This window comes from Dichomitus squalens, assembly GCF_000275845.1.
Source record: "Dichomitus squalens LYAD-421 SS1 unplaced genomic scaffold DICSQscaffold_28, whole genome shotgun sequence".
NCBI lineage: Eukaryota > Fungi > Basidiomycota > Agaricomycetes > Polyporales > Polyporaceae > Dichomitus > Dichomitus squalens.
Window position 1 is genome coordinate 120827 of NW_006766910.1, and position 25126 is coordinate 145952.

General features: G+C 52.8%; 6 protein-coding genes across 6 annotated transcripts; 1 reads left to right on the forward strand and 5 right to left on the reverse strand.

Annotated features, from left to right (window-relative positions):
- Nucleotides 1-2882: 2882 nt before the first annotated feature.
- DICSQDRAFT_34614 (uncharacterized protein) lies at nt 2883-3354 on the reverse strand (the record flags this gene model as incomplete). Its single annotated transcript, XM_007367740.1, has 2 exons — nt 2883-3054; nt 3224-3354. Coding segments are annotated over 2 exons (303 nt in total), but the record flags the coding sequence as incomplete, so codon positions are not given.
- Nucleotides 3355-5875: 2521 nt separating this feature from the next.
- DICSQDRAFT_22180 (uncharacterized protein) lies at nt 5876-6242 on the reverse strand (the record flags this gene model as incomplete). Its single annotated transcript, XM_007367741.1, has 2 exons — nt 5876-5986; nt 6039-6242. Coding segments are annotated over 2 exons (315 nt in total), but the record flags the coding sequence as incomplete, so codon positions are not given.
- Nucleotides 6243-10076: 3834 nt separating this feature from the next.
- On the reverse strand, nt 10077-11303 carry DICSQDRAFT_138550 (uncharacterized protein). The gene is made up of 3 exons (XM_007367742.1): nt 11243-11303; nt 10753-11173; nt 10077-10501 (listed from the first exon to the last, which is right to left on the reverse strand). Exon 2 carries the CDS (start codon nt 11147-11149, stop codon nt 10799-10801), a length of 351 nt encoding a protein of 116 aa, XP_007367804.1. The 5' UTR covers nt 11150-11173; nt 11243-11303; the 3' UTR covers nt 10077-10501; nt 10753-10798.
- Nucleotides 11304-12821: 1518 nt separating this feature from the next.
- Nucleotides 12822-14742, reverse strand: DICSQDRAFT_181938 (uncharacterized protein; the record flags this gene model as incomplete). The annotated part of the gene is made up of 12 exons (XM_007367743.1): nt 12822-12877; nt 12951-13321; nt 13390-13433; nt 13486-13534; nt 13589-13604; nt 13658-13803; nt 13915-14003; nt 14058-14152; nt 14214-14277; nt 14389-14555; nt 14609-14643; nt 14696-14742. 11 exons carry the CDS (start codon nt 14740-14742, stop codon nt 12973-12975), a joined length of 1101 nt encoding a protein of 366 aa, XP_007367805.1. The 3' UTR covers nt 12822-12877; nt 12951-12972.
- Nucleotides 14743-17367: 2625 nt separating this feature from the next.
- Nucleotides 17368-21130, reverse strand: DICSQDRAFT_181939 (uncharacterized protein; the record flags this gene model as incomplete). The annotated part of the gene is made up of 5 exons (XM_007367744.1): nt 17368-17450; nt 18132-18957; nt 19009-19208; nt 19263-20727; nt 20777-21130. The coding sequence occupies 5 exons, from the start codon at nt 21128-21130 to the stop codon at nt 17368-17370; spliced, it is 2928 nt and encodes a 975-aa protein (XP_007367806.1).
- A 2485-nt stretch (nt 21131-23615) lies between these two features.
- On the forward strand, nt 23616-24511 carry DICSQDRAFT_128290 (uncharacterized protein; the record flags this gene model as incomplete). The annotated part of the gene is made up of 4 exons (XM_007367745.1): nt 23616-23627; nt 23679-23934; nt 23989-24133; nt 24238-24511. The coding sequence occupies 4 exons, from the start codon at nt 23616-23618 to the stop codon at nt 24509-24511; spliced, it is 687 nt and encodes a 228-aa protein (XP_007367807.1).
- Between the last annotated feature and the right edge of the window lie 615 nt (nt 24512-25126).

Here is a 25126-nt window from a genome sequence, read left to right on the forward strand (position 1 = left end):
GCTACCTTACGGACGTCAAATAGCAGATGTCAGCATGGGGTTCCACGACGGTGAACATGGCAGCGAGGCGCACAAGAAGATTTGGCTTACCGGAGTTGATGAGATTTCTGGGCGTGCCGAGGCTGCCGCCAGACGGTGGTGACTGAGGCACGATGAGCTCGAGGTTGAGCGAGCAGCGTCAATCAGGTCCAATCAAGCGACGATGTATTGGGCAAACTAAACGGACCCATCAGATCGACTACTGACTGAAGATGAGGGCCGCCGCCAGCGTATTCGATGCAGTCAATCTTGGGGGCATAGATACGCGGGCTCAGGAGGCTTGTACGAACAGGGACGTATCAGACAATCATGAAGAGCCCATCTTTGCGTCTCAATAGCCCTATATCCGAGACAGTGTCTCTAGCCGGTAGAGGAGATAGGGTAACAACCAAGTAGACGGGAAGAATACATACAAGCGCAGGACGACGTCGCAAGATGATTCGGTAAAGTAAGCATCGGCAGGGTTCCGAAGTGTGTTCAAGCTGAGCGATGGATGATTTCCGGGGTCGTCAGGAGCGTCTTCCAATCAGGTGTACCTGCGCTGTTCGTGGGAACAGAGGAAGACTTAGGCTATCGCGCGCGAGCGGGCAACAATTTAAACATAGCGCACGACTAGTGGATTGCGCACGGCCCGAGAAAGCAAACAGCCTACTCAATTGCCGTCCAAGTAAGGGACATACCGTAGCCTCTGCAGTCTGATTACTCTGTCTTGTCCAACGGGTTGTAGCAACTCACGCTTGGTGCACGGCTCATGCGCTGATGGTGACAACCGATTGGGCTGTACACGCTTCCTTCGCGGGGCGCATTGGGAGCGCGTTTCATCCTCGCGCCAGAATCCTGTGGACTGAGAAGTTGTTGGGACAGTTCATAGGGCATACAGTCTTCTCGCGACCATGAGGACAGTGGTAGTAGTGTTTACAAGACGAACGATACAATATCGGTCCCCCAGAATGAGTCGTCCATGTCCAAGTTCGGGCACTACCTAAGGGAGCAGGAAAAGCAAAGCAGCTGCAGATACTCGGGATGTTCGAGATGCATTGACAAGTGCAGTAGGCAGTTGGGCGGAAGAGACAAATGATGAATCAATTATTGCGCTGGCGAGGACGGATAGCCCACTTCGGTGAAATGACGTCAGCAAATGGTGATGCCGATTCGCCCGAGCTTCGGGCGCCTATATCTGCTGGAGCCTTGCAGCGGACGAGTCAGTCACCCATGTCCAATGACAAGCCCTCGGGAAGCGCATGCGTGAACATCAAGGTCAGATGAGTTTATTGCTTTCATTAAAGGAGATTCGAGGACCAAGACTCTGACTGTCTACATGGGGAAGGCAGGGATATCGACTTGTACAACAGTGAGCTGAAGGCTCGTGCAAGCTAGGGGGAAAGGAGGGAGACTCAGTGAGGAAAGGTGCAAGGGGAAGGCCTGGACGATGAGCGGGAGGGGAGAGGGGGTTGGGCTATACGAATGGTGAAGTGCTAGGTAGGGGGCTCAGTACCTATGCGTTGCGAATGCCCGTCCACCCTGGGCCATTGAAGGCAAAGGTACGGGTTATAAACCTGCCGCCCAATGGGTACGGTTGCGCCCCTGGAACTCGCTTCTTGCTGCGGTCAGGAGTACGCCCGGCGGGTTTCCCGCCGTTCGTCGATCATCTTAACCCTAGCTTACGATAGCAGTACTGCGAGGACTGTCATGCCATTGCAATGTCACGGTATTCTGCACATCCGCACATGCTTATCTTCTCGGTTCCCATGCCCTAGAAAGCGCATCGAGGTCCTATATCAAAGACTCTGCGTTGGGATTGTACTCTAAAAAATCTCGCAAATGTGCAGGACCGTGTCCATAGCTTCATGATGTTCCCGGGCCACATCCGGACTGCACCGAAGAATACACAGTAGAATCCGATTGGTGCACTGAAGGTAGAAGCCGAGTATCATACATCCCTGAGGCTCACTGAATCCTCTCCGTAGTCCTCCGTAGAAGCATCGCTCGAATCGCTACCAGATGGAGCCCGAAATACAATAGACTGTGGAGTATCCAGTCTGCTCATGACGTCCAGCGATAAGAAAGACATCTGGTGGGTCATCCTTAGGTTGACCTCATGCAGGTCGATGAGAAAGTGCGACACCATGACGCTCGTAATCCTTGAGAGTTGTGAGCGAAAGGTAGCTGGCCAGTCAAATTGACTCACGGCTCGGAAAATCTCGTGATATATGTTGTCCCAGTACCAATCGGACGTACTGGTGTATTCTATGAGCTGTGTCAGGGACATCTGGTGGGGAATGGGAGATGGAATCAAGCCCACCACAAAGGAGAATGTCAAGTGGAGAGCGTTCAGGAATGACAGAATGCTTTGTGTTCGCTCAGCAACGTCCGGACCAAACCTCCTCGGTAATAGGGAGCTCACAAGAAATACATGGTTCCTAGGAACCGATTAGGAGAGTTGATAACAAAAAGGACAACGCACGCACCGTTCCTATACATCACGCTGAGAAGGGAGGGCAACCCGCTCTGTGAACCATGCGATTTATAGGTTGCACGCCAGGTAAGACAAGCAACACATGTATCAGAGAGAATGAGACATGTAGCTATAGCAGCGGTGCCTGTGAGGTGTCAACGACAAGCTCTTCGGAAGAGCCATTCCCACATACCCCTGCATGTGCGTAAGCGTCTGGACCCACAAAATAGTGCGTTCTGTACTCACAAATTGCTTGTGTGCGTCGCGACATTGACATCTGTGGTACAGCCTAGGATGGGGTCGAATCTAGTCGTGACGTGATGAAGGTCTCCCTGCAAAGCCGGTGAGCGTTTGGTTGAATCAAGGTGGGATATCGAAGTACATAATAGTTGAGAATCAAAGGAACGGACCCCAAAATGAATATGATCACACTGAGAGCTCTGCTCTGATTGCTGAGCGCATAGGCCCGTAAAGCTGAGAAAACTTCAGAGGTTGTCAGTAACCCATTTGTACTGACTGAAATCATGGCGATGACTACGCACTCGCAAACGGAAGGTATCCTAGATTCCTGAGAATGTCTTCAAAGTAATGTGCAACCGTGCAGCTATTGTACGTCCTTGCGTTAGCGAGTGCCAGCAATGAAATGACGTAGTCGTACTCCTAGATAGAATTCAATCAAAGAACTCTGGCATGTATGTCTCACTTACTGCAGTCACTGAGGGGAAAAACCGAATTGGAGCCATGCCAATGTAGTAAACAATAGCCAGATATCGGTTGAAAAAGAAGAGGATTGAGGAAAGAGTGGGCCGACTCCTCCAGAAAAGCGCCAGTTCCTGCTGGAATGTCGTGAGATAGTCGTATCCGACGAGTGCTAATGTTTTCATTAGTATTGGTCGGTCCTTCACATTGACTTGCGCGCACGAACTTGCAGTCGCCACAATGATGAAATTCATGACAACACTGCAGAGATCAGAGCTGTGTCATATGGCTACAAAACTGAAAGAAATACTACTCACTTTGTCTCTAGGATCGCGACACTCAGCGCTTCATTTGAGAGACTCATGGCTCAGAGATGGAATCCTGCGTCCTCAGTTAAGCCGGGCCTCATGAACGCCTCTTTATGTAGCCTGGTGAAGGTGAGACAGATGCCCGCTCAACGCCCACTAGCCAAAATAGCATGGGTAAGCCGAAGACAACCTTCACAGACCGCATGCCAGTAGAACTCCTAAGGGATGGAGCTTGATGACATTCCTCGGTATGACATCCGATTCGAAGAAGCAATGGACTCGATACCGTCTGCGGATGGCAATGCAGCGCTCACCTTTCCCACACGTCACTTCTTCCGTTCAGGGTCTCCTCGAAGCTCAAATACAAGCCTCTCGAATATTGACCAGTGATCACTGCATATTGACTGGAAGGTGACTATAAGCAAAATTCAGCGTTTTCGCACCGACGGTGATAGTTAAATCAAGCGACAGAGGATTCCGCTCAAATGGACCGACAAGCAAGGTCAGTCGCAGTGCCAAGGTCGTTGCAGCTGCGGTCTCATGCCGGAGATCAGGGTTACACAGATGCCTGATACACGTACCTCTTCGTCACCTTTATTCAGGGTCTCGTAAGTGTATATAGACCTAGTACTAATCGTGTGGGCTTTATATAGACCACCGAACGTTCGAGCGCTGCTCAGCGACTGCGCCTCTTAGCGGTATGGGAACGGATCGAGAAGGGCTACGTGAAATTTCCCAAGCCTCAAAGCATCGACACCTGTGTATCATAGAGAGGTAGAAAAAGTATGGCAAATTTGAGGATGAGATAGATGTGCGGCGTTACAAGACGTGAGATCCTAGGCCTGAACTGAGATACGCTGTACTAAATGTGGTACGGAATCTAGGAACTGACGCTTAGAGGATATTCCGCCATGAAATGTGAGGTGATGTATCGCGACAGCAGTAAGGGCATAGTAAAGTCATACTGCCTATGGGATCGAGTTCGTGGACGTGGCTCTACATGAGAGCGAAGGTGTGCGCAAGGAAGCGAGGGTCTGCACAGAGGACGCTACATTCGCCGTCCACATAGACTTTGAGAGTCGACGAAGAAGGGAGGACGTGAGAACTAGGTGCGCTCGTATCCCAGGGAGATTCGCACAAGGTGGTGACATATCAACGGATTTAATCAGGATTCAGGTAGTGCAATCAGCTTCGCGAAGAGCTCCTGGATCCTCCTCGGTGCCTGACAGTGACAGTGCGGGAAATCAGCAGTTGTGGGCTTTCGGTAGGCGAAGCGACTGTAAAAGTTGTGAGACTCAAAGGTGCGGAAACTGCTCGGAATGCATACCAGATGGCACGACGATCAGTATGAGGAGCATCCAGTGGCTGCGGAGCAGGGGTCGTGGATCAGTGGGCTATGTAGGTAGACGAATTTGATGCCGTGACGTCAGCAGATACACTAGGGTTGCTTATATGAAACACACCAATTCAGGGTCTACTTGCCCTCAATTACCATCTCCGCACAGCGATATCCGGCATTCACGGCTGCATGATATCACATTGAGACTGATGTACTATTTTTCCTTCATTACGAAACTACGGGATAGGATTGGAAAAAATACAGCCCCAGACAGCCTAGAGCAGTCTGACGTGTGCCGAGAATCGAGGACGTTCGTTAGCTTTGTGCTCCTGCGAGGCCGGTAGTTTCTTGCGTCGAGAGGCAACTGGCAGCCATCCGCTTGCGGTCACTGCCCGCCTGTGGGCCGTCCTAGAATATACGAGCGGAAATTACAAGTACGCTCTTCACCGAGCCGTCGATACCGTCTTAGGACTCCTCTGGCACAGGCGGGAGCGGACCGAGGACGTCCAGGTGATCCTGCAGCACCTCGTTCTCGAGCCAGTCCCAGCTCTTTGCCTGCCAAAAGAGGTCCCGAACAGAAGTATGATCCTTCAAGTTGGAAGCGAGCTCGTAAGTCTCCGCCGAAGGTTTCGAAACTCTTCGTGCAGTCTTCTTCCCGAAAACCTTGCCAGACTTCGCAGGACCTGTACTTGAGGCCTCCGCCTTGATACGCCGACGGCGAGCAGGACGATCGCTGGGATCAGAGGGAGCGGACGAGTTACCGGATCGAAGCGAGCGGTCATAGGCCTTGACTTCGTACCGCGCCTTGAACCAGTCCAGTAACTCGAGAATGAGAGTGTTCAGTGCTTCGTTGGGTTCATCCGAAGCACGACCAAATGTGATGATTCGGTTGCCGAACTTGAGAGCCCCGTCGCTGGTGATGATGTAGACTTTCGTCTCGGGACATTCAAAAGTGCCTGTGGGCAGTCGCCTGAAATCGACGAAGTACCTGTTAATGAAGTCCGGCACGTACAACTCCATGTTGTGCGGACAGTAACGGATAACGTTGTAGAGGAGGACATTGAAGAAGGACTCGATCTCGTCGGCGGTCTGTACGATGTGGAGGGCATCCATGAGAGAAGCGACAGACATGTACCTCCACGTGCCCTATCCTATTGGTAAGCAGGAGTTATTCGTGGTATCATCAATATGGACGTACAGTTCTCTTCGGTCGCAGAGCCTGATTGACCTCTTCTCCTCGTGAGATGGGTTTCGAGAGCTCCCAGTCCGCCAGGATGCCTCGCCAAGTCACGCGCAAGGTCATGTCGCCCTCCTGCTGAAGAACGAATGTGGGAAGGATTAGGATGTTCCCGCTGCTGATGTCGCAATGGAGTATCTTGGACTTGACCGTCACGTCATAGTGGGCTGATCTCGTGAGTCAGTGAGACGTTCTAAGGCGCAATGCACGCACCTTCGATGCTATCCCCAATGATGCTAACTAGCTGACGGCTGGACCGAAACGCAGTTATCGGAAGGCAGACTTCCTTGAGCACGAGGCGATGATGCCCATAATGTGGCACATAGGGCGTCGGCTCTTCCTGCATCTCACTGTAGGTACGCTTCACCCGGTGAGGCTCGTTCGAATGATCCTGAACGACATCCACCTTACGCTCCTCCTTCGTTCCCAAGACCTCGTTCACCCGATAATGGGATAAACGGGTCTCGTGGCGACGAAAAAGATGAGCGCGAACGAGACTAGGTATATTCCTGACGCCGTCCGTATTGAGCTTACCCAGGATCTCGCGTTCAGAAGCGACGTTCTCATAAATTGACCGCCAGGAGTCTTTGAGAAATACGAATGTTCTCGTCCACTTGCGGTATGCCACGTAACCACGGGTGCCTCGACCGATGAGTCCGCGCGTGTGGTAGAGCGGCTCGCAAACAAGAAATTCCTCGTCGTCGACAGTGAGATTGTATCGGGGCTAGTCTGTGACTGATTGGCAGAAGTAGTCGAGAACGTACTCGAAGACGAAAGAGTCATCGCTCGGGACCTGAAAAGTGACCTGTGTGTCCCTAGCTTCAGCGACGAGACCGGGACTGTGACCGTTCACCGTGTTCGTATCGATGGACGGCGGCTGAGGCAGTATAGGGGAGAGTGCCTTAGGGAGCGGGGTACCTTCTTCGTAGCCGACCACAGGAAGATGGAAGGGGATGTTGACGTCCGCAAGGGTGTCCATCAACCGATAATCGTCGGAATCCTTCTGAAGCAGCGTCGCCGAGGTGTCAAAGCCTTGAGCCTCGTCGTCTATGACGGTGAGCGCTAGGAGCACTTCGACCAACGCGTCCGTGCGTAAGAGGTAGTTCACCTTCTCGCTGACGAAGACACCAGATCGGTCCCAGCGCATGACACGGAATTCCCTTCCGATCACGAGCAGAGAGAAGGCGGCGGTGCGATGTTGGTAGAGGAAGAGCTGATCAGCGTAGGCGATGAGCTGGCCCCACACCTTCTTTCTCTCTTCTAGGGCCTCCTCTTCTCCCTCCTGTGCCTCGTCGAAGGGGTCGTTCTGAGAGTCCTCCTGCTTGAAGTGGAAGAACACCTGTTGATACTCCCAGTTTGGCCGACCTTCTTCGAGCTCGAGATCCTTCCTAAAGAGAGCGGCATTGGCACTGTCCCTTTCAGCGTCGCCCAGATCGTGGCTGTGAGGAGAAAGTCGTATGACATAGCGATGGACTTCGTCGACCATCCCCGTCTGCCGCGGAGTCTGTTGAGAGGACGGCGCAGCGGAGTTGGAGTCGATCGGAACAATGAGAGTGGTGTTCGGGTGCTCCATGCCCCATGAACAATGACCAAGAACGTTTGCATTGATCACATTCGCCTCGGACAACGTCAGCACAGGGTCAGCTTCAGAGAACTTGCGCCACTCACGAAGTCTGAGGCAAGTTGATCCTCAGGGATGCGGTTGCTGACCTCGGCACGCTGCTTGTAGTTCTGGAAGACGTCTTCGAGGGCGATGCTGATCTTTGACATCTGCACAGGCGGAAATCTATCGGAGAGCACGCGTCGAGGTATCGGAAGAAGCTTGTCGAGGAAGCCCAATAGCGATAATCTCACCGCATTCCCGCACAGATCGCGATCCATACTTGATCGCTGTCGCGTTCGGTGTTTTGAAACCCCTAGCTCTCGCCTGCTGCAATCGAAAGGATCCGTCTCTGGGAGAGAAAAAAGAACCTTCAGTATATAACTGCACCTTTAGCAGCAGTTGTTGAGAAAGGACGTACAAGAGTCAATAACGCTCGAGAGAGGATGTGCGCGATTTGACTTGGGACTTCGTGAATGTATCTCACGATCTTGGTGGTTGGAGAACAACTGGTATGGGCGCCAAGTTCGATCGAACAGGTCGGAAACGCCCATGTCCTTTGGTCAGTGGCTGGTCTCGTCAGTAGGTGGCGGGGATGCGGCACATCCTCCCAGTGGCAAACTACGCGCCATTCACTATCAATGTTCGGCATGATTTACGAGGATGCGAGGCGTTGTCACACCGACATCTGACATTTGGCCATCCAGCAGTGTCTCTGCGAGTCGAGGCGGGAAAGCGCCACATTGCATCAGTACCGCGGAGCGTCCAGGACCGAGCCGGGCCGCATCACCTCACGGTGGCGAATGTCCGAGGGACGTGCCCGACCCGAGAGCCACAACTTACCTAGACGAACCCTGTCTCGATTATGCTCGAACGATACAGATCAGAGTATAGATTAAAGGCTGCGAGTAGGAGGCGTCACATGAAGATGCTACAGACCGGGTGGGGTGGTGCATGCCGCGCGAGTGATGTGTAACAGAGACACGCGACGACACGCGATGCTTCAGAGGTAAGCGATGAACAAGCAAGATGGCACAGGGCTGAGTGCGCAATTCGCGTGTCACACTAGCGCTACCATACCGCTACCCAGGCGCATGTTCTGCTCCTCAAGCCACCTCCCTAGCTCGCCGAGCGTTCTTGGGATGCTGTCCAATGATACATCGGAGCCCGATGAGATGACGGAGTCCGTCGTCGCCGTGAGAGGCGATGAAAACTCAGCTTCGGGTTCGCAGGAATGCTCTGCAGGGGCGGGATGTAGGGGACAGTGAGCTAACGACCACTTCGCTAGTGCCCGCTGCTTTATCTGGATCGCGCAAAGTGAGCCTCTGCGTCGTGTGGTGCCCGCAAGCCAAGCATACGTACACACCAAGCATGTAAGGCGCAGCGAGTCGCGGCTCCGTCTTCTGCCGCTTCCAGCAATTCGCCTGAATTCCTCAAGTCTCACACCCTTCGCAACTGGGTATGCAGCGAGTCTTGGTGGGTAGCTCCAAGAGCTGGCCTTACATGGTCATAGCATGTACGTTGCTGGAAATCGCCTATGGATCATTTCTTGGTGAGACTGAGATCGAAGATGTCGACGACTTGAAAGTTTATACTGGCCTATTAATGCACTTCGCAGCATGACGTACGCTGTTTTGGGTAGTATCCCGGCGGTGGAAGCGCCATGGACATTACCCCAGTACAGTCGCGTTGTACACGCGCGTGGCTGACTTCCTGCTAAGCGCGAATGAGGCGCAATGATGACTTCAGGCCATGTCCGATAGAGTAAAGGGTACCTTGGAGGGAAGTAGATAGTAGGAGCTGCACCCAGCAGTGGTATTGGGTTGACTTCTTGGACATAACCAATGAACAGACCTCTAGATGTCTGACATGTGAGTACTTGGCCAACCCCAGATGAATTATGAGACATTGAATGGCTATGAAGCCTTGGACCTGCCCGTACTCAATGATGAGTGTGTCGAGACACGTACCTCGCTGGAAACCCGCAACAGCATTTTGCTGTCATGAAGGCGCGGAGAGTTCACCTACTGCTGTACGGCACGCTCGTTGGCCAGGCCAGCGAAAAAATTACAAACACGAATATGCAACATACCAGGGGAAGCGCATGCATGAGCCGGATACATGTCTCGAAGTCGCCTAGATAACCTACATGAGCCGGAACTGTCTCTCTGGAGAGCTGCGTAAGGGTGAGTGGTAGTATCCGACGCAGATCACGCACTCCGTATCATGTCATTGACCTCGAGTGTATGTTGTTGCCTCAGTTTGCGGGATACGGGACAGAGGTGGGAGTGCTGAGCGAGATGCTTGAAGACGCGCGCCTGTCGCAACCTCGAGCTCATCGCGTCCCACGAGGTCCCACCGTCCACGCCGTCCGACACTTGCATCCGTGAACTTCATGGCCTCACATGCTGCTCGACACCTTCTTGCTACCCTGTTCTCTGTCCCTTCTGCGATAAGCTTCAAGGTTACCCTCAATCTTGGTCCCCGAAGACAACGCACGCCCAGGCCCCAGATGTGTAGATCGCCATCGCGACCATTCGGGACGCGCGCGCCCTCATGGGCTTGGTATCCAAGAACCCCATCAAGCAGGCATCGACATGAGCATAGCTGCAGGTGTGTAGCATTGTCTACGGTACAGCGCGATAGGGACAGACGGGGTCGCAGCGGGCGATTTCTCCGCGTATGCCCTGCTTGCGTCTCTTAGGCGACTCCTTCATCTCTAGGTGCTGCCAATTTAGAGTGGGACTGGCGCATGCGAGGACCGCTGACCGGCTGCTGGACGCGGTCGTCTGCTACAGCTGCACTGGTGGTCGGACGGGACGCAGTGAGTGACTCCTTTTACTCCCCTTTCTCCCCATTTGTAGCGCGTACTGCGCGCGGCGTCATCGTGCAGAATAGCGAGTCGTAGGCTCTAGATTTTCGAGTCTAGCATCGTCTTGCTTCTGTGCGTGACGCTGCCCACGAAGTCCAGTCGACACTGCACATGCACCGTGTGCGTGCGACGCGTCACCGCGGGCGGCATTTTCTTCTGCGACACCTTGAGACGACCTCGCGCTGACTTTCATTGCTCGTCAGGGATGCCAAACCTCAGTCCTGTCAATGGCATGGAATGCTTCCTTCACTACGAACAAGGGCTCGGATGGCTTGAGCTACCCGCCAACGCCTGTGTACGGCTTGTCCCCATAGGTCCTCGTTTTTGCGTTCGACCGTTGTCTGCGTCTGCGGCAACATTGTCTTCCGGCGCCCTCTTGACAGCCTCCTGGTGAGAAGTGGACGCACTTGGACGGTTACGAGGTCCACTGCGGATATACGCAGATCTTAGGAGTGCGCGAATGAGTTGCGCGCGAAACGGTGCTGCGTGCGGTTGGCCAAACACCGGGCGTGATGCGGGCGTCGATAAGGTGGGATAGACAGGTGGAACACTACGCTCGCTCGGGACAAGGGTGTGTATAATTGCAGATGCCGGATTCATTCGAGTATATATGTGGAGATCTATGTAAGTCCTGCTAGAATTTGACTGGCGTATTACCTGTGACTTGCAGTGCTGACAGTTGCTTTCGTGTAGAATCACGCATCATCGAGTGATTTGGCGTCAGGTAATAAATTAATTAAAACTCTAATATAACGGCGGCTGGTCGGCGAGTGCTGCCTGTTCTCACATAGCATCATGCAACTCGCTCTTGAGCACATTCCTGCTACTTCTACGCTTCAATCACTCTCTCGCGCTCGATGCACGCTGGGGTGATCGGCATGGCAGCGGTTATTCCCAGCCTTAGCGTGGACGTCTATTCGTGGTCCTGTCTCCACGACGTAATGTTGCACCGCGATGCGATCAATTCATAAACTGCACATTGATCGCCATAAGGGCCGCTCAATTCTTGAGGACGCAGGACGCAGGACGCACTCAGAGCTCGTTTGATGGATGTGATGGGCTAGCTGAACCTGCCGCATACGGCAAGATACCAACCTCATTTCTCGTGCCCGTTGTTTTCCAAGAGGTCTGTCGTGTCCCAAACCTCACATAAAAATATGAATCGCGAGTATGTTGAAGACGAAAGCCTTCCACGTCGATTGACACTACCCTTGAGGCACTTTGTGAGGGGGGAGGAGTGTTATCGTCGCTCGAGGGGTTTCGAAGGCGAGCTTGTCGGCTAGTCTCTCTTAGCCCATCACCTCCATCAATGGCCTCTGAACGCGTCCTGCGTCCTGCGTCCTCAAGAATTGAGCGGCCCTATAGACAACTATGATCGAGAGCATGCATTAGTAAAACAAATTGACAGGTCTCTAAGTAGTGTCCGGTTGGGCGTTCAGGTCTCTGAAACTCGAAGGAACCCCCGACCCAAAGAATCCTATCTTGATTGTAAGTCAAGAAGCACTGCGCTGAGGTCGCCCAGCTGTACAATCAATCCCCGGTGTGGGGAATGCGACAACACAGACTCCTGTCAAGGAAGACATGGCGTTCGCCAGGCACTCGGCTCTCCACATCCCTGCTCAAGAGGGTAAGCTGCCCTGAGACTCCACGAACTCTGGACAACGGTTCGCCTGCCCACACAAGTTGGAATTTCAGCGTCCATCATATTCAGAGGTGGACGTCAACCGCGCTCTCCTCACCATTCCTGCCGATGCGTATGTAGCTCGGCACTACGCGGCGCATACCTCTGCGACGCTGTTGGCCACGTAGTCGAGGGAGAACCCGTGCGGTCTATCAGATCATGTATCGCCGCGCCTTAGATGATTATGGATGCCGGTAGGCCAATGTACTATCCATGAGCAAGATCGACGTGTTCACGGGCATCGCGTCGACCGACAAGCATCGTGGGCAAAGGGCGGCCCGTGCAAGACAGAGAACCTACGTTTACTGAGTATGGGCGTGCCTGCAGTCTCGTTCACCACACCCGACATTGTGCTATTGAGTTAGTGAGTATTTTCTGACCCATGCTGGAGTAGACTATCCCTTTCGCAACTACCACAAGAAAGCAGCACCAATAAAAGGCAGATCGGACTCAAGTGCGTGCGAACAGGACGCAGTCCAGCAGACTACAGGACATATCAGAGAGGGGACACCCGCAGAGCTGTCTTTGAATAGAGACAAGTCTAGAAGCTACGTCATACAGAGAGAGTATCTAAGGGTCTAGAACCTGGGAGGGGGAGATGTCACAACTAACATGATGACGAGAGCACCATTGGTGTGCACGAGTACCTAGTGCGAGTCGAATATCAGCCAATCATGCAATATTTGAGCCGAATCAATCGGACACGGTCAACGTACTGACCTGAGTATAGTCTTTCAAGGTTTCACACTTCAGCAGCCGCCCCGCCTTCACTGATTTGCTGAATCTCTGTAGCAGTTACTGTATGCTTCTGTACTGCCTCGGCATTCTCGGCATCAAACGTATCTTGAGCATTCGGCGAGAAGCTGTTTGGTTCTTCAACCTCATAGTCCTCCCATCCGGGGTTTTGGAGGTCAGATTTCGGCTGGTCTATGTGGGTGGCGATCGAACCGAGTGCATTTGCGAAGTTCAAAGAAGGGACGCTCATAGTGTGCGAAGTGTGGAGCGGATCATTGGAAGCCAAGCCGACGACCTTCCTTTGGTAGGCTTCTTGGAGGTCGAGCATAAAATGTGATACAAGAATGGAGGACAGTCTGCTCAGAGATTGTGATTGTCGCGTGAGTGTTTGACCCCCCTTATGAAACCATGCACTCAGACTTACGGGGCACTGAATACCGCCACAATATCTCCTAGGGTATCGAAGAACTGTCACGCACATTGAGTATAGTTCAATCCGCAAGGGATGATGAATTCCAACCGAGAGTTCCTCCACAAGGAGCTGGGCGATATTGAGAACAAGAAGAATACTGAGATGTGCGACTGTCAGATATATTCCTGAGTAGCTCTCACAGATAACCCACCCGAAGTAAAGCATCCCTAAGCATACCACATCAGCCTCGGATTCAAGGACATATAGGGGATGAATTCACCATCTCGTAGCATCACTCCCACAAGACCCTTCTCGGATATTGCGCCTGCGGCCTGTCCAATAGTTTGCACACGTAGAGACCGCCAAGTGAGTACGATGAGTAGTGTATCGGCAGCAATAGTGCATGTCCTATTGATGTTGCCGACTGTTGAGAGATGAGATTAGGCTACCGAGGTTAATCCGAGAGACAGCACTACACACTTCTAACAAGGATCGATTATCAGCCAGACAAAAGCATTGACTTGACATGTGACCTACTTTCGGAAAAGGGATTCGGGCTGAACGATATCATCCAAGCATCCCAGGATCGGGTCCTCAAGACCACTAAGATGGTAGCCGAATGTCACCTGGTGAATAGGATAGGGTGACCCTAGGGGCAAACCAAGAAGACAGCTACTTACCATGTTCGTTGCAAAGGGCAGGCATGAGAGGATCAAAATCAAGGAGGAAATCCTCCAGTCCGAGCTGAGCGCAAAGGCCCTGAGACCAGTAAACACTGCAGGTGTCAGATGGACAGATGTTTCGTGGGAACGTGATCAAGTTGAAGTGGCACCTACAGGCAGGCGGCAACAAGGATAGATAGGTAAGGACAAGATTTGAAAAAGCTATACCGGTGCAGCTGTGAACGTCAGCACAGCTATTGAGATGAAACAGGAATGCCCAAAACTACACCTCTAAGAGCATATTTCTGAGCAACTGGTAACCCCTCGACTCGTGTGCCAACAAACGTACCTTGGTAGACAACGAGGTGTTGTAACCAAGGAGTCCCATTGTTTCGTCGAGGAGATTGATATACCTGTTTGCAAGGTACAAAGCCACGGATAGAGGTCGAGCACGTCCCCTGAGCATCAACTGTGCCTCTCGGGGGAATGTAAGCAGCCAGTCATACACAACGACAGCTAGAAAAGCCCACATCAGACGAGGAATTGATGCATAAGATTTTGGGACGTACTGGGTGCTGTGACATCGCAGTAATTTTCGAATAACCTGTAAGAGACAGTAAGACATTGATGTCATCTTCAGAGTATTTTGTCCGCACCCAATCGCATAGGAAGCGACAACTTCATCTGTAGATGAGGAAGCCATATGAGAGGAAAGACTGTTGAGGTCAACTGACAATCAGTCATGGGCTGGAAAGCCGTTTATATGCGTGAGGAACCGCTCGGGATATCTGTGTGACTTATCCAGTCTTGTGTGATCGAGTCAGTGCATATTAGACTTCGCCCCAGTGCAACAGTCAGATGGCGCAGTGATACATCGGAATATTGATCGTAAATCATGATATGCGATTAAGCCTCAACTGAGATGACGAGCAATGGAGCTTGCGTACAAGTGATTAGTCAAGTGCTAGGGTGTATCGGCTGACTTCAAGGCAAGCTCCAAGTGCGCTAAGTCGGGCTGAGCTAAGAAAGCCAATAGAAATACATATGTGAAGATAGTATCAAATGCCGTCCATAGTACAACTCTGGCCACCTGTTGCTCTAGTACACATCGGAGGACTTCTCGGCAGTGGCGCGTTTGAGCACAGCGGCGGTAAACTTTCTAACAGATCATGTTACGCCATGTGCGAGTCCGAGCATTGCATCAAATCTCGAAACACCGACAGCTGTGCTACTCCGGTGGGTTGAGAGGTGAGGGGCTGCGGTACTACAATACAACAATAGATGCGAGTCTCACGATGCTGTTCAGATGGACAGGTGGTAGTATCAAGATGAGCGAAGCGTGAAACGAGAAGTTTACCAGGCCTGTATTGCCAGGTGCGAGACAGCAGAGCAGCGGCGTAATACAAATCATAGGTTAATCAGAACAGCAGGTAGAATATGATGCCAGTCAATGTAGATTGATGGAGTAGTGGTCCAGGCAGCTGCGCGTAAGGATTTTCTTGAAACACTGGGGACATAACTGCGGATCTAAAGGCTGTGACCAGACGGTAGTCACAGGAAGCTGCCTACGGATGTCAGATGTCAACACAATGATCCGTGGTCATCGATGTCGTGGAAAGGCGCGGAACAGGGAATACGTACTTCCTACAGTTCGTGACTGTCCTGTGCATGCCCGCAATTGAGATGTGGGGGCGACTACGACGTAAGATGTGCAATGTGTGAGGCGCTAGCAATCCTTAGGCTGAGCGATCTAGCATCTTTCAAGTCCACTTAAGGAATCCTGGATGCTATACATGCTAGAAATGGGTTGGATACATAAGAAGATTAATTGCAGGGTGGACAGAACAAGGATACAGGAGCTCCAAGCAGGACAGTCGCCTCATCGCAGATCACAAGGATGCTCGCAGAGATAGGAAAACGGTACATACGAGCACGGGACTGCGTTCGCAAGACAGTTGGGCGGATAGCATAATCATGTGGCGGTTCGTAGACGTGAATAGCCGGAGGAGCGGTTTCTATACAGCTACGCCGCCAAATCGCGGAAGACGGTGACTGGGGCGTTTCGGAAGGGGTAGACGGTGAGAGCCAGGTTCTCAGTAAACAACTGAAATGCATCAGCGCAGGATGAGCTCTATTAATGGTTCACGGGTGATCCGGAATGTGAGATAGATAGATGCCGGCCTGCGTACATATAGCAAAAATCAGCGGGCTGCAAGTGAGAGAAAAACACGTACAATCATAGGAAAGGAGCCACCTGCTCAAATACCATACCCTATTCACTTTCGAGTAGCCCTCACGCAGTGTCTGAAGTATGCCTCGTCCTTCGGCTTGCAATTTTGATCGATTTATTCACACTCCGAGTGCGGTTTGAATGCAGATGGTGGAGAGCCGCGCGAATCAACGTATGCCTTTGAGAGAAGCGAAGCTGGGAGCGAGCATCGATTCCGTATTATCAGAGTATCCTTTAGAGCTTCGATAGCTGCTGGCATTAGAATTGATCCATGTATCTCGCAGCTACACGACTGGTGAGCAGTAGCCCGTTGTCATCAAGACGAACAACACAACCGACGCAGAATGAGTGACGTACAAGCATGGTGTCATTTGAAAGCCAGAATTAGACTCAAGGAGAGTACAATGAAGGCAGCGGAAACATTTCCGGATGGTCAAGGAAGTAGCAGGCAGATGGACATCGAGAGAGAGGTACTAGTATCGCGACCATAGCTTGGAAGTGACGGTTGGCTATAGTCGATTGAATAACGTCAACATACGATGGGCAATGAATTGCTCAGTGTTCCGCTGCCTCCAACTACTAGCACCGCATACAAAATGCTCGATGAACCGCCGGTGGTAGAATTCATCAGCGAGCACTGCGAAATCTCCGCTCGCCTTCATTGAGACCCCATCTCACGAGCACGCTCTCTGCCCTGTTTGCATGGATAGCCAAGCAATTTAACGTTTGCATACTATGAAACGCGTGTGCATACTTCTGCAGAAACAGAGACATGCATGCAGCATCAGTTGAAATTTAACATTTGACAGCGGGATCCAGGGCCGCGGACGAATCGAGGTTTAAAGCGATGTTTGGCACTCCGACCGCTCGGGTGAGGCAGTAATCTGTTGATCATTCGGCGACGTACGTTATGAACCGTCCAAGAGCGCAAGCGAAGCCTAGGAGACCTTGTGATCGTAGGACCTGAAGCGGTAGATGCAGCAGTTCGGGGTTGTGCCCAGCGTATAAGGTGCGACATGCGCATGAACGGCGAGCAGTGAAGAACAGGTCTTGGATTTGAGAGAGACGAGCCCGATTTTAAACGTAGGAGGGAAGCAGCTACGCTTTCAGTGCGGGGAGTGTGCCAGCCAGCGTCGAATTTGAGAAGAACAAGTATTGCGAGCGCCGACGGGACGTAGTGGCTAGTTTTGGTCAAGTGACGTCAGCAGATTGCCGACGTTGGTTGGCTGGAGCCTTCAAGTTTACTCGAGTCTCGAGCTCGATGTGCCGTGAGTCGTATCGGACGTCCAAGCGTCTACCACGTTCGATGTATGTACCAATACCTCGTGCTGTACAGATTTTGAACTTTAAGCTGTGCATGGCGATGTCCCTGTTCTCTAAAGGCAATCTGCTCGCTCAGACCGACCCACACCGGATGAATATAGCCAGGCTTGTGGTCGCATCAAAGCTAGAACGTGTTCGTGGTGCAGCCATAGAGCCCGACACAGTATTATCGGGGCATGGGCTGGAAAACATTAGCCTGAGCGCCGAGGAGGCGGAAGCGATCCACCGTTGTCTAAGCTACCAGGCCCTGCCCCAGAAGAATCGATCATTGTCCAGATAGAAAATTCTGCTATCTCAAAATTATGAGAACTTCGCACAAGGACCTGTTCGGACAGACGAAAAGGTTGTGGTCAATCGAGAACGTCCGTACATTGTTCGTGAACGATGCTAGATACATGTCATGACGTGGGCTACACCGGATCCCATGTTCATTACAAGAAGTCGATGGAGAATGAGAACAGAGAGATTACACAAGAGCAGAGCACAATAGAGCTTCCCGTGCGGAGGTTCTCAATTGTAGCAAGTTCGACACTACTTACCCCGCCAGGGCTTAGGTACTCCGCTCGCAGTCGCCGCTCGCTTAGCTGTCGTCTTGTAATAGACGGGCTGGAGGTTCGGCACGCTGTTGGCAGAGGCTCTCGATGTGGAGCCATTGGTCGTCTCCTCGGGCACCGGCTCGAGCGGACGAAGAATTTTCAAGTGGTCTTGAAGTACCTCATCTTGCGGCCAATCAGTTTCGTCTTCGGAATGCAAGATCTCCCAGAAGAGGCCGCGAACGGCATGGTGATCGTGTAGTCTGGCGGCCCGTTTGTATGTTTCTGTCGAAGGTTTGACGAGCCCGCTTACGGCCGAATCCTCGCGGAAGGTCGTCCCCTGGAAGGGGGAGCCAGTCTTGGAAGCACTCGAATCGACACGTTGACGTTGGGCGGGAGGGGGTCTCGACTCTGAGGCGGCATCCGTCGCCGAAGTCGACGTCTCCTGCGATCGAAGCGAGTCCTCGTACTCCTCCACGTCATACCGCGCCTTGAACCATCTCAACAAAGTTGTAATGAGATCGTTCAGCGCCTTGTTGGGCCTTCCATTCACCCCGAATTCAACTCTGGTGTTGTTGGAAACACGGATTTCTCCGGTGTTTTTGATCGCGTTGACCTTGGCCCCTGGACACTGAATAGTCCCGTCGGGTAGCTGCTCAAACCGGACGAAGTAGTTGTCAATGAATGAGGAGACGTATAGCTCCACGTTGTGGGAGCAGTAGCGGATGGCGTTATGCAGCACAACGTTGAAGAACGACTCGATTTCGTCCGCAGTGCCGACTATATGAAAGGCATCCAAGAGAGACGCCACTGACATATAACGCCAAGTACCCTGTCAAAACCATAAATGAATCGCTCCTCGACAGTTCAGAGGAAAGCGCACCGTTCTCTCGGGTTGTCGAGCACCGACGTCCTGTAGCGGCTTAGACAACTCCCAATCTGCAAGGATGCCACGCCAACGTATCCGTAGTGTAGTATTCCCGTCGCCGTCGTCTGGTATGACAAATTTCGGAAGAATGAGGATGTTTCCGCTACTGATGTCGCGGTGTATCATCATTGATTTGGTCGTTGCCTCATAGTGGGCTGGTTTGGAGCCATTAGCGACATCCGAGCGATCCGAATAACGTGCTAACGTACCTTCAACCGCATCCCCTACTACGCTGACCAGCTGGCGGCTGGACCGGAATGCCGTTATCGGGAGGCAAACCTCCTTGAGAGCGAGACGGTGATGGCCATAGTGTCGCACATAGGACTTCAGCTCTTCCTGCATCCCGCTCTGGGTACGCTTCACTCCGTGCGGTCCGTCCGAGGGGCCCTCGTGGGCCTGCATCTTACGCTCTTCGTTTGTTCTGAGGTCTTCCTTATAACAGTAACGCGAGACGCGAGTCTCGTGGTCGAAGAGTTGAGCGGTAAGGAGAGTCGGTATGTTGCAGACACCGTCCTTGTTGAGCTTGTCTAGAATCTCGCCTTCAGAAACGACATTCTCGTAGAATGGCCGCCAAGCGTCCTTGAGGAACACGAATGTTCTCGTCCGCTTGCGGTATGCCACGTAACCACGGGTGCCTCGACCAACGAGCCCGCGCGTGTGGTAGAGCGGCTTGCCGACAAGAAACTCCTCGTCGTTGATGGTGAGGTTGTAGCGGGGCCAGTCTGTGACAGATTTGCGGAAGTAGTCGAGAACGTAGTCGAAAACGAATGAGTCGCTATTAGGGATCTTCAGAGTGACCGTTTCTTCCGAATCACTGTCCTCAGCTTGAGCAGCAAGACCGGGACTGGGATCGTTCATGACCGTATTTGTATTGGTGGGTAGCGGCTGAGACGGGACAGAGGCGAGATTCTTAGGGAGCGGGGTACCTTCTTCGGAGCTGACCACAGGAAGGTGAAAGGAGATGTTGACGTCCGCAAGGGTGTCCATCAACCGATAATCGTCGGAATCCTTCTGAAGCAGCGTCGCCGAGGTGTCAAAGCCTTGAGCCTCGTCGTCCATGACGATCAGCGCCAGGAGCACTTCGACCAACGCGTCCGTGCGCAAGAGGTAGTCCACCTTCTCGCTGACAAAGACACCAGACCGATCCCAGCGCATGACACGGAACTCCTTTCCGATCACAAAGAGAGAGAAGGCGGCAGTACGATGTTGATAGAGGAAGACGCGGTCGGCGTAGGAGATGAGCTGGCCCCGTACCTTCTGTCTCTTGTCCGCTAGCACCTCCACGTCACGCTTCTGTGCGTCTTCGAAAGGATCGTTTTGTGTGCCCTCCTGCTTAAACTCGAAGAACGCCCGCTGATGTTGCCAGTTGGGCCGACCTTCTTCGAGCTCGACGTCCTTCTTGAAGAGAGCTGCATCGGACTTGTTCCTAGCGGGATCGCTCAGGTCCCACTTGTGGGGAGAGAGCCGTACGACGTAGTGAGGGACTGTGTCGATCGTGTCTGTGTGCTGGATCGGGTGAGAGGATCGTGTGGTGGAGTCGAGGGCTTCGTCTGCGCCACTGGCGAGGTGCGTGGATGAGTCGGCAGGGATGATGGGAACGGTAACCGAAGGTTGGTCCATGTTCGAGATGTCTCCAGCGGAATGGGCAAGAACATCTCTGTTGATCACATCCGTCTGGACAAAGTCAGCACAAGGTCGGCCGGGAGGAAACGACGCCACCTACAAAGTCAGTAGCAAGTTGATCCTCAGGAAGGCGTTTGTTCTCCTGGGCACGCTGTTTATAGTTCTGAATTACTCCTTCGAGGGCGGCGTTGATCTTTGACATCTGCTCGGGCGGGAATTTGTTGAAGAGCAGGCGTCGAGGTATCGGAAGAAGCTTGTTGACGAAGTCTTTCAAAGAAAGCCACACCACCTTTCCGTGCAAATCGCGAACCATTTCGAGCCGATCGAAAGGTGCGTTAGGTAGTTGAACAATGCCTGGCTCTCGGTTCCAATCGTGATGCTTGTCCTGCGCGAACTGGACTGGACTGCTGTGAGGTTTGTCCTTAGAGGATGAGGGGAAGACCTGTGGTTCCATATTGGTGTGAGATCCAGCAGTAATGTGGAGAGGGAATGGGAGAGATACTAACGTTCGAGTGAGGATGTGCGCGTTTTTATAAGAAGAGGGCTGAAGCCTGAACTTGGGTCTGGCAATGACCTCAGCTGCGGCCAGGCAACGATGTGCACGCATTGTCATGAGTCACATACATATAAACAAAGGGACCAAGAGTCAAACATACCAGAATTGGCGAGGAATTGGGACTTGGTGATTGTGTCTCACCACGCTGGTGGTTGCAGAACAACTTATATGGGCGCCAAATTCGAACGAACACTGTGGCAGGCGCCCATATCCTCTGATCCGTGATCGTGATAGTGAACTCTGGCACGGTCCATGCAACGGCCGTGAAGCAATCCTAGATATCCACGAAATACAGACAAAGAAAGAGACTGCGTTTTACCCATCAAGCACCGCCGTCATTGTCCAAATTGATCTTGTGCAGAGCCATGACTCCTGCGGCCTTTGGCTGGTTCCGTCCGTACTGGCTAAGCGTACCACGGCAGTACCGCCATGATCACAGAGTCCCAAAGGCAAAGCGCTAGTCACATTGAATCTCTGATCGATGGTTATCTTGGTGGCAATCCACATGCCACTGAGTCAACGACTGCGCGTGAGGAATTCGAATGGTTTTGATTGGAGAGAGAAGTCGATGAAAATGGTAGCGAGACTCAGCAGCCCGCCATAGAGTCCAATAGGGCTTTGTTGAGGAAGGCCACCCGCCAGCGTTGTACACGGCGAGTCCCGCACTTCGTAACCACGACCATTTCGGGATACTACAGATCCCCACATCCAATGTGTACTGCTTGGTATGCGAGTTACTTTTAATCATATCAGCCATATCGTACCGACTACAGCATGGAAGTAGCATAGAGGGAGCGACGATCTTCCGTCCCGTAACTGTTCTCAAAACATGGTCGACCCAGCGCAATTTGCGGATGGGGCAGGTTCTATGAACCCCAGTATCGCTCATCACTAACTCTTCCTGGGAATCATTGATGAAAGCACTCCGGACAATGGCACGCTGCTCCTGAGGTCCACGCCAGCTCGTTCATCGGCCCTTCCATTGTTTCCAGTATTAAAGCAACCTGACCACTGCAGCTTTTCGACCGTGGAGTAACCTACAACGGCGGTTATAACCCGAAGGAGGATCGGGCCATGATGGTTTAAAACCTCCCTTTTCCCCTCCACGGGATGACAACCGTGCTTTTCCAGAGTTGTCTGTGCACACATCCGGGGTGGCTCTTCCATTGCCAGCGTCGTACCGCTCGGGTTCCTTTCCCTCCCTCTTCCCGCCGTGTACGGCTGTTCTGTGAGCTAGTTTGCGCTCTCCTTGCCTGTAGAACCCCTCTCCTCCTTCCTGCGCTCTGCCCGCCTCCCGCCGTCCTGCTCTCCCCAGGGACGATATCGCGCCAACAGCGCATCAGAATTTGATGCGCTCCTCATGGTACCTACGCGCTTACCATCAGCGCCGTTTCTCTGTTGATATCCGCCTCCCGTCTTGTCCTACGTGACTGCCGCCTCCCACTGCCGCCTCCCTACGTCCCGCCACAGACCCGCTCGCCTTAAGGCATGCTATATGCTTGCATACTACGTACTCGTTGCTTTGGTTTCTCCCCTCTTCCGGCCGTCATGGGCAGGACCCTCGACCTCGCCGCCCGCGCCCGCGCGTTGCTCGGCTGCTCTCTTTCTGCATGCGGTAGGTAGGTTTAAAACCGTCAAGGCCAGATTGCCCTTCAGGTTAAAACCGCCGTTGTAGTCTCTACGAAAACTGACTGAAATGCAGACGCAAAAGGCAACCGCGCATTGGTTGAACAAGATTTTTGTTCAGAAACGCCACTTGTTTACAATCGTTTACCTCGCGCCTCGCCTTTTCAGAGACTTTCCTCCAGTCAAAAACATCCGAATCCCTGCCGTGTTATAACTCATCTACTGTCCCTTCCGAGCATCAACCACCATCCCGGCCCCACCGGTGAGTCGGAGCCTGGTATTCCCAACCACCCTGCTGTAGAAGGTACTCGCACCACTGCCCCCTGATGTGAGGAACAGAGACTACCAAGGGGGTGAAGCGTGTCCTAGTGGGGGTGGAGTCAGTCTAGGACTCGCTCGCAGGTGCCGCCTTGGCCCGCATCTGAAAATTGAGGGCGCGAGAGATCTATTGAGAACGTGCATGGAAGTGGTCATACAAAGATCGGTGAGACGAAGTGAGACAGGTTGGAGGGAACGCCTGCAAGCAAGGCTGGGTAAACATTCGGCTCTGAATTACGCAACCTCCGCACGAGACTACTGTAGCACATGACATACCTAGTCTATATAACATACCAAGGCGAACACGGATCAGAAGTACGCTCAAAACGGACCTAAGGCAGAGACTACGGAAAGTAACACGAAGACGCCAACGACCGCGTAGCGAAGCTCACGTTGAGCAAGCAGTGGGTAGACCAGGGATGCATAGCGGCGGCGAACGATGCCTGAAGAGGTGAGATCGCGCCGTATCTTTTGAGAGATGACTGTGGCATGTTGTGGCAAGGGACACACTGTCACATGTTTGAGCGTTCAGCGTGTCGCTCTCGCCCTCGCCTCGCCCTACCATACCGCCATGATTGCACTGAGGCGCCTATTCTGCTGCTCCAGCCACCTCCCTAGCTCGCCGAACGTTCTTGGAACGCTGTCCAATGAGGGGCCGGAGTCCGATGGCGTGACGGACTCCGTCGGGACCATGGAAGATGATCCGATCTCATCTTCGTCTTCGGAAAAGGACGTGAGGGGACTGGATCTACAGGAAGGTGGGTTGACGTCCACCCTCCTGGCTTCCGTAACTTGATCTGAATTGGGTATAGTAAGCTCCCGCTCTGTGTGGCCCTCGCAAGTCACGCAAATGTACACACTGCATCTGAAACGGGCAGCCCGTGCCACCGTCCTGCGCCGCTCCCGGAAGTACGCCTGGATCCTGGACGTCTCACACCCTTCGCAACCGGGAATAAGGTGAATCTTGGTGAGCAGCTCTACGAGCTGGTCTTTGTTGGGGTATAGCGTTTCTGCCTCTGAGTAAGCTGAAAGACATCTCTTGGTGAGACTGATGAACGTAGACGGAGCTTAGGCCAACTTGGCTATCGACGCACTTCGCAGCATAGCGTAGGCTTCTTTGGGCAGTATCCCCGCAGTGGGAGTAGCATGGGTCTTACCCCCTCTCACTTTGCAGATACGTTTTGTGGATTTTCCGCTACGCGCGGACGAAGTCGAACGACGACTTGGAGCCATGTATATGTCCAAGAGATTGCCGCAGAGCAGCTCGGGGGGGAGTGGAAAGCAGGGGTCGCACGGAGCTGCGGTAAGAAGGCGGAGACATTTTGGACCTCATGAACGAAAAGACCTCTGGATATCTGGCATGTGAGTGCTTGGCCGCCGCAGATGGCATCCCAAACGTGAACGCAGATCGTAAGGTGTCCACCATGCGCCGCGTCCTGCAGTAGATTGGCCACCACGTGTTGCCTGCTGACGCAATCTGTGAGTTCCCACGACCGACTTCGGCGCTAGACCTTCGCCTACCTGACCGGAACCCTTCAACATCGATCCGTTCATGCTATCTCTACGTCAAGTGTTACCTGGTATTTTCCCGTGTTAGTCTGAAGCTTATGACAGGGATTCCAACCAGAGGGCCCTGCGCCGGTCTCCTGAGCGTAGGACCTCAGGAATATCACAATTCACCGAGTTGAGGGCCCTCCATCCGCAATTGTCTTGAAATGGTACGAGGTACGTGGTCAGTTTCCCTGATCCTCCCTTTGCCAACGAGCTAGTACTCCACGGCCGTACTGACTCTCGCAGACGACATTCTGTTGCCAGAGAGTCGCAAGTCACACCATAAAGATACAGAGAGAGCGACTGCAACCATCGGGCACAACAGATGTCATTTAGATCGTTGTATAGACGTGAAATCTAGCATTGCTATAATACCCGTACGTGTAGTCCACCAGCAGC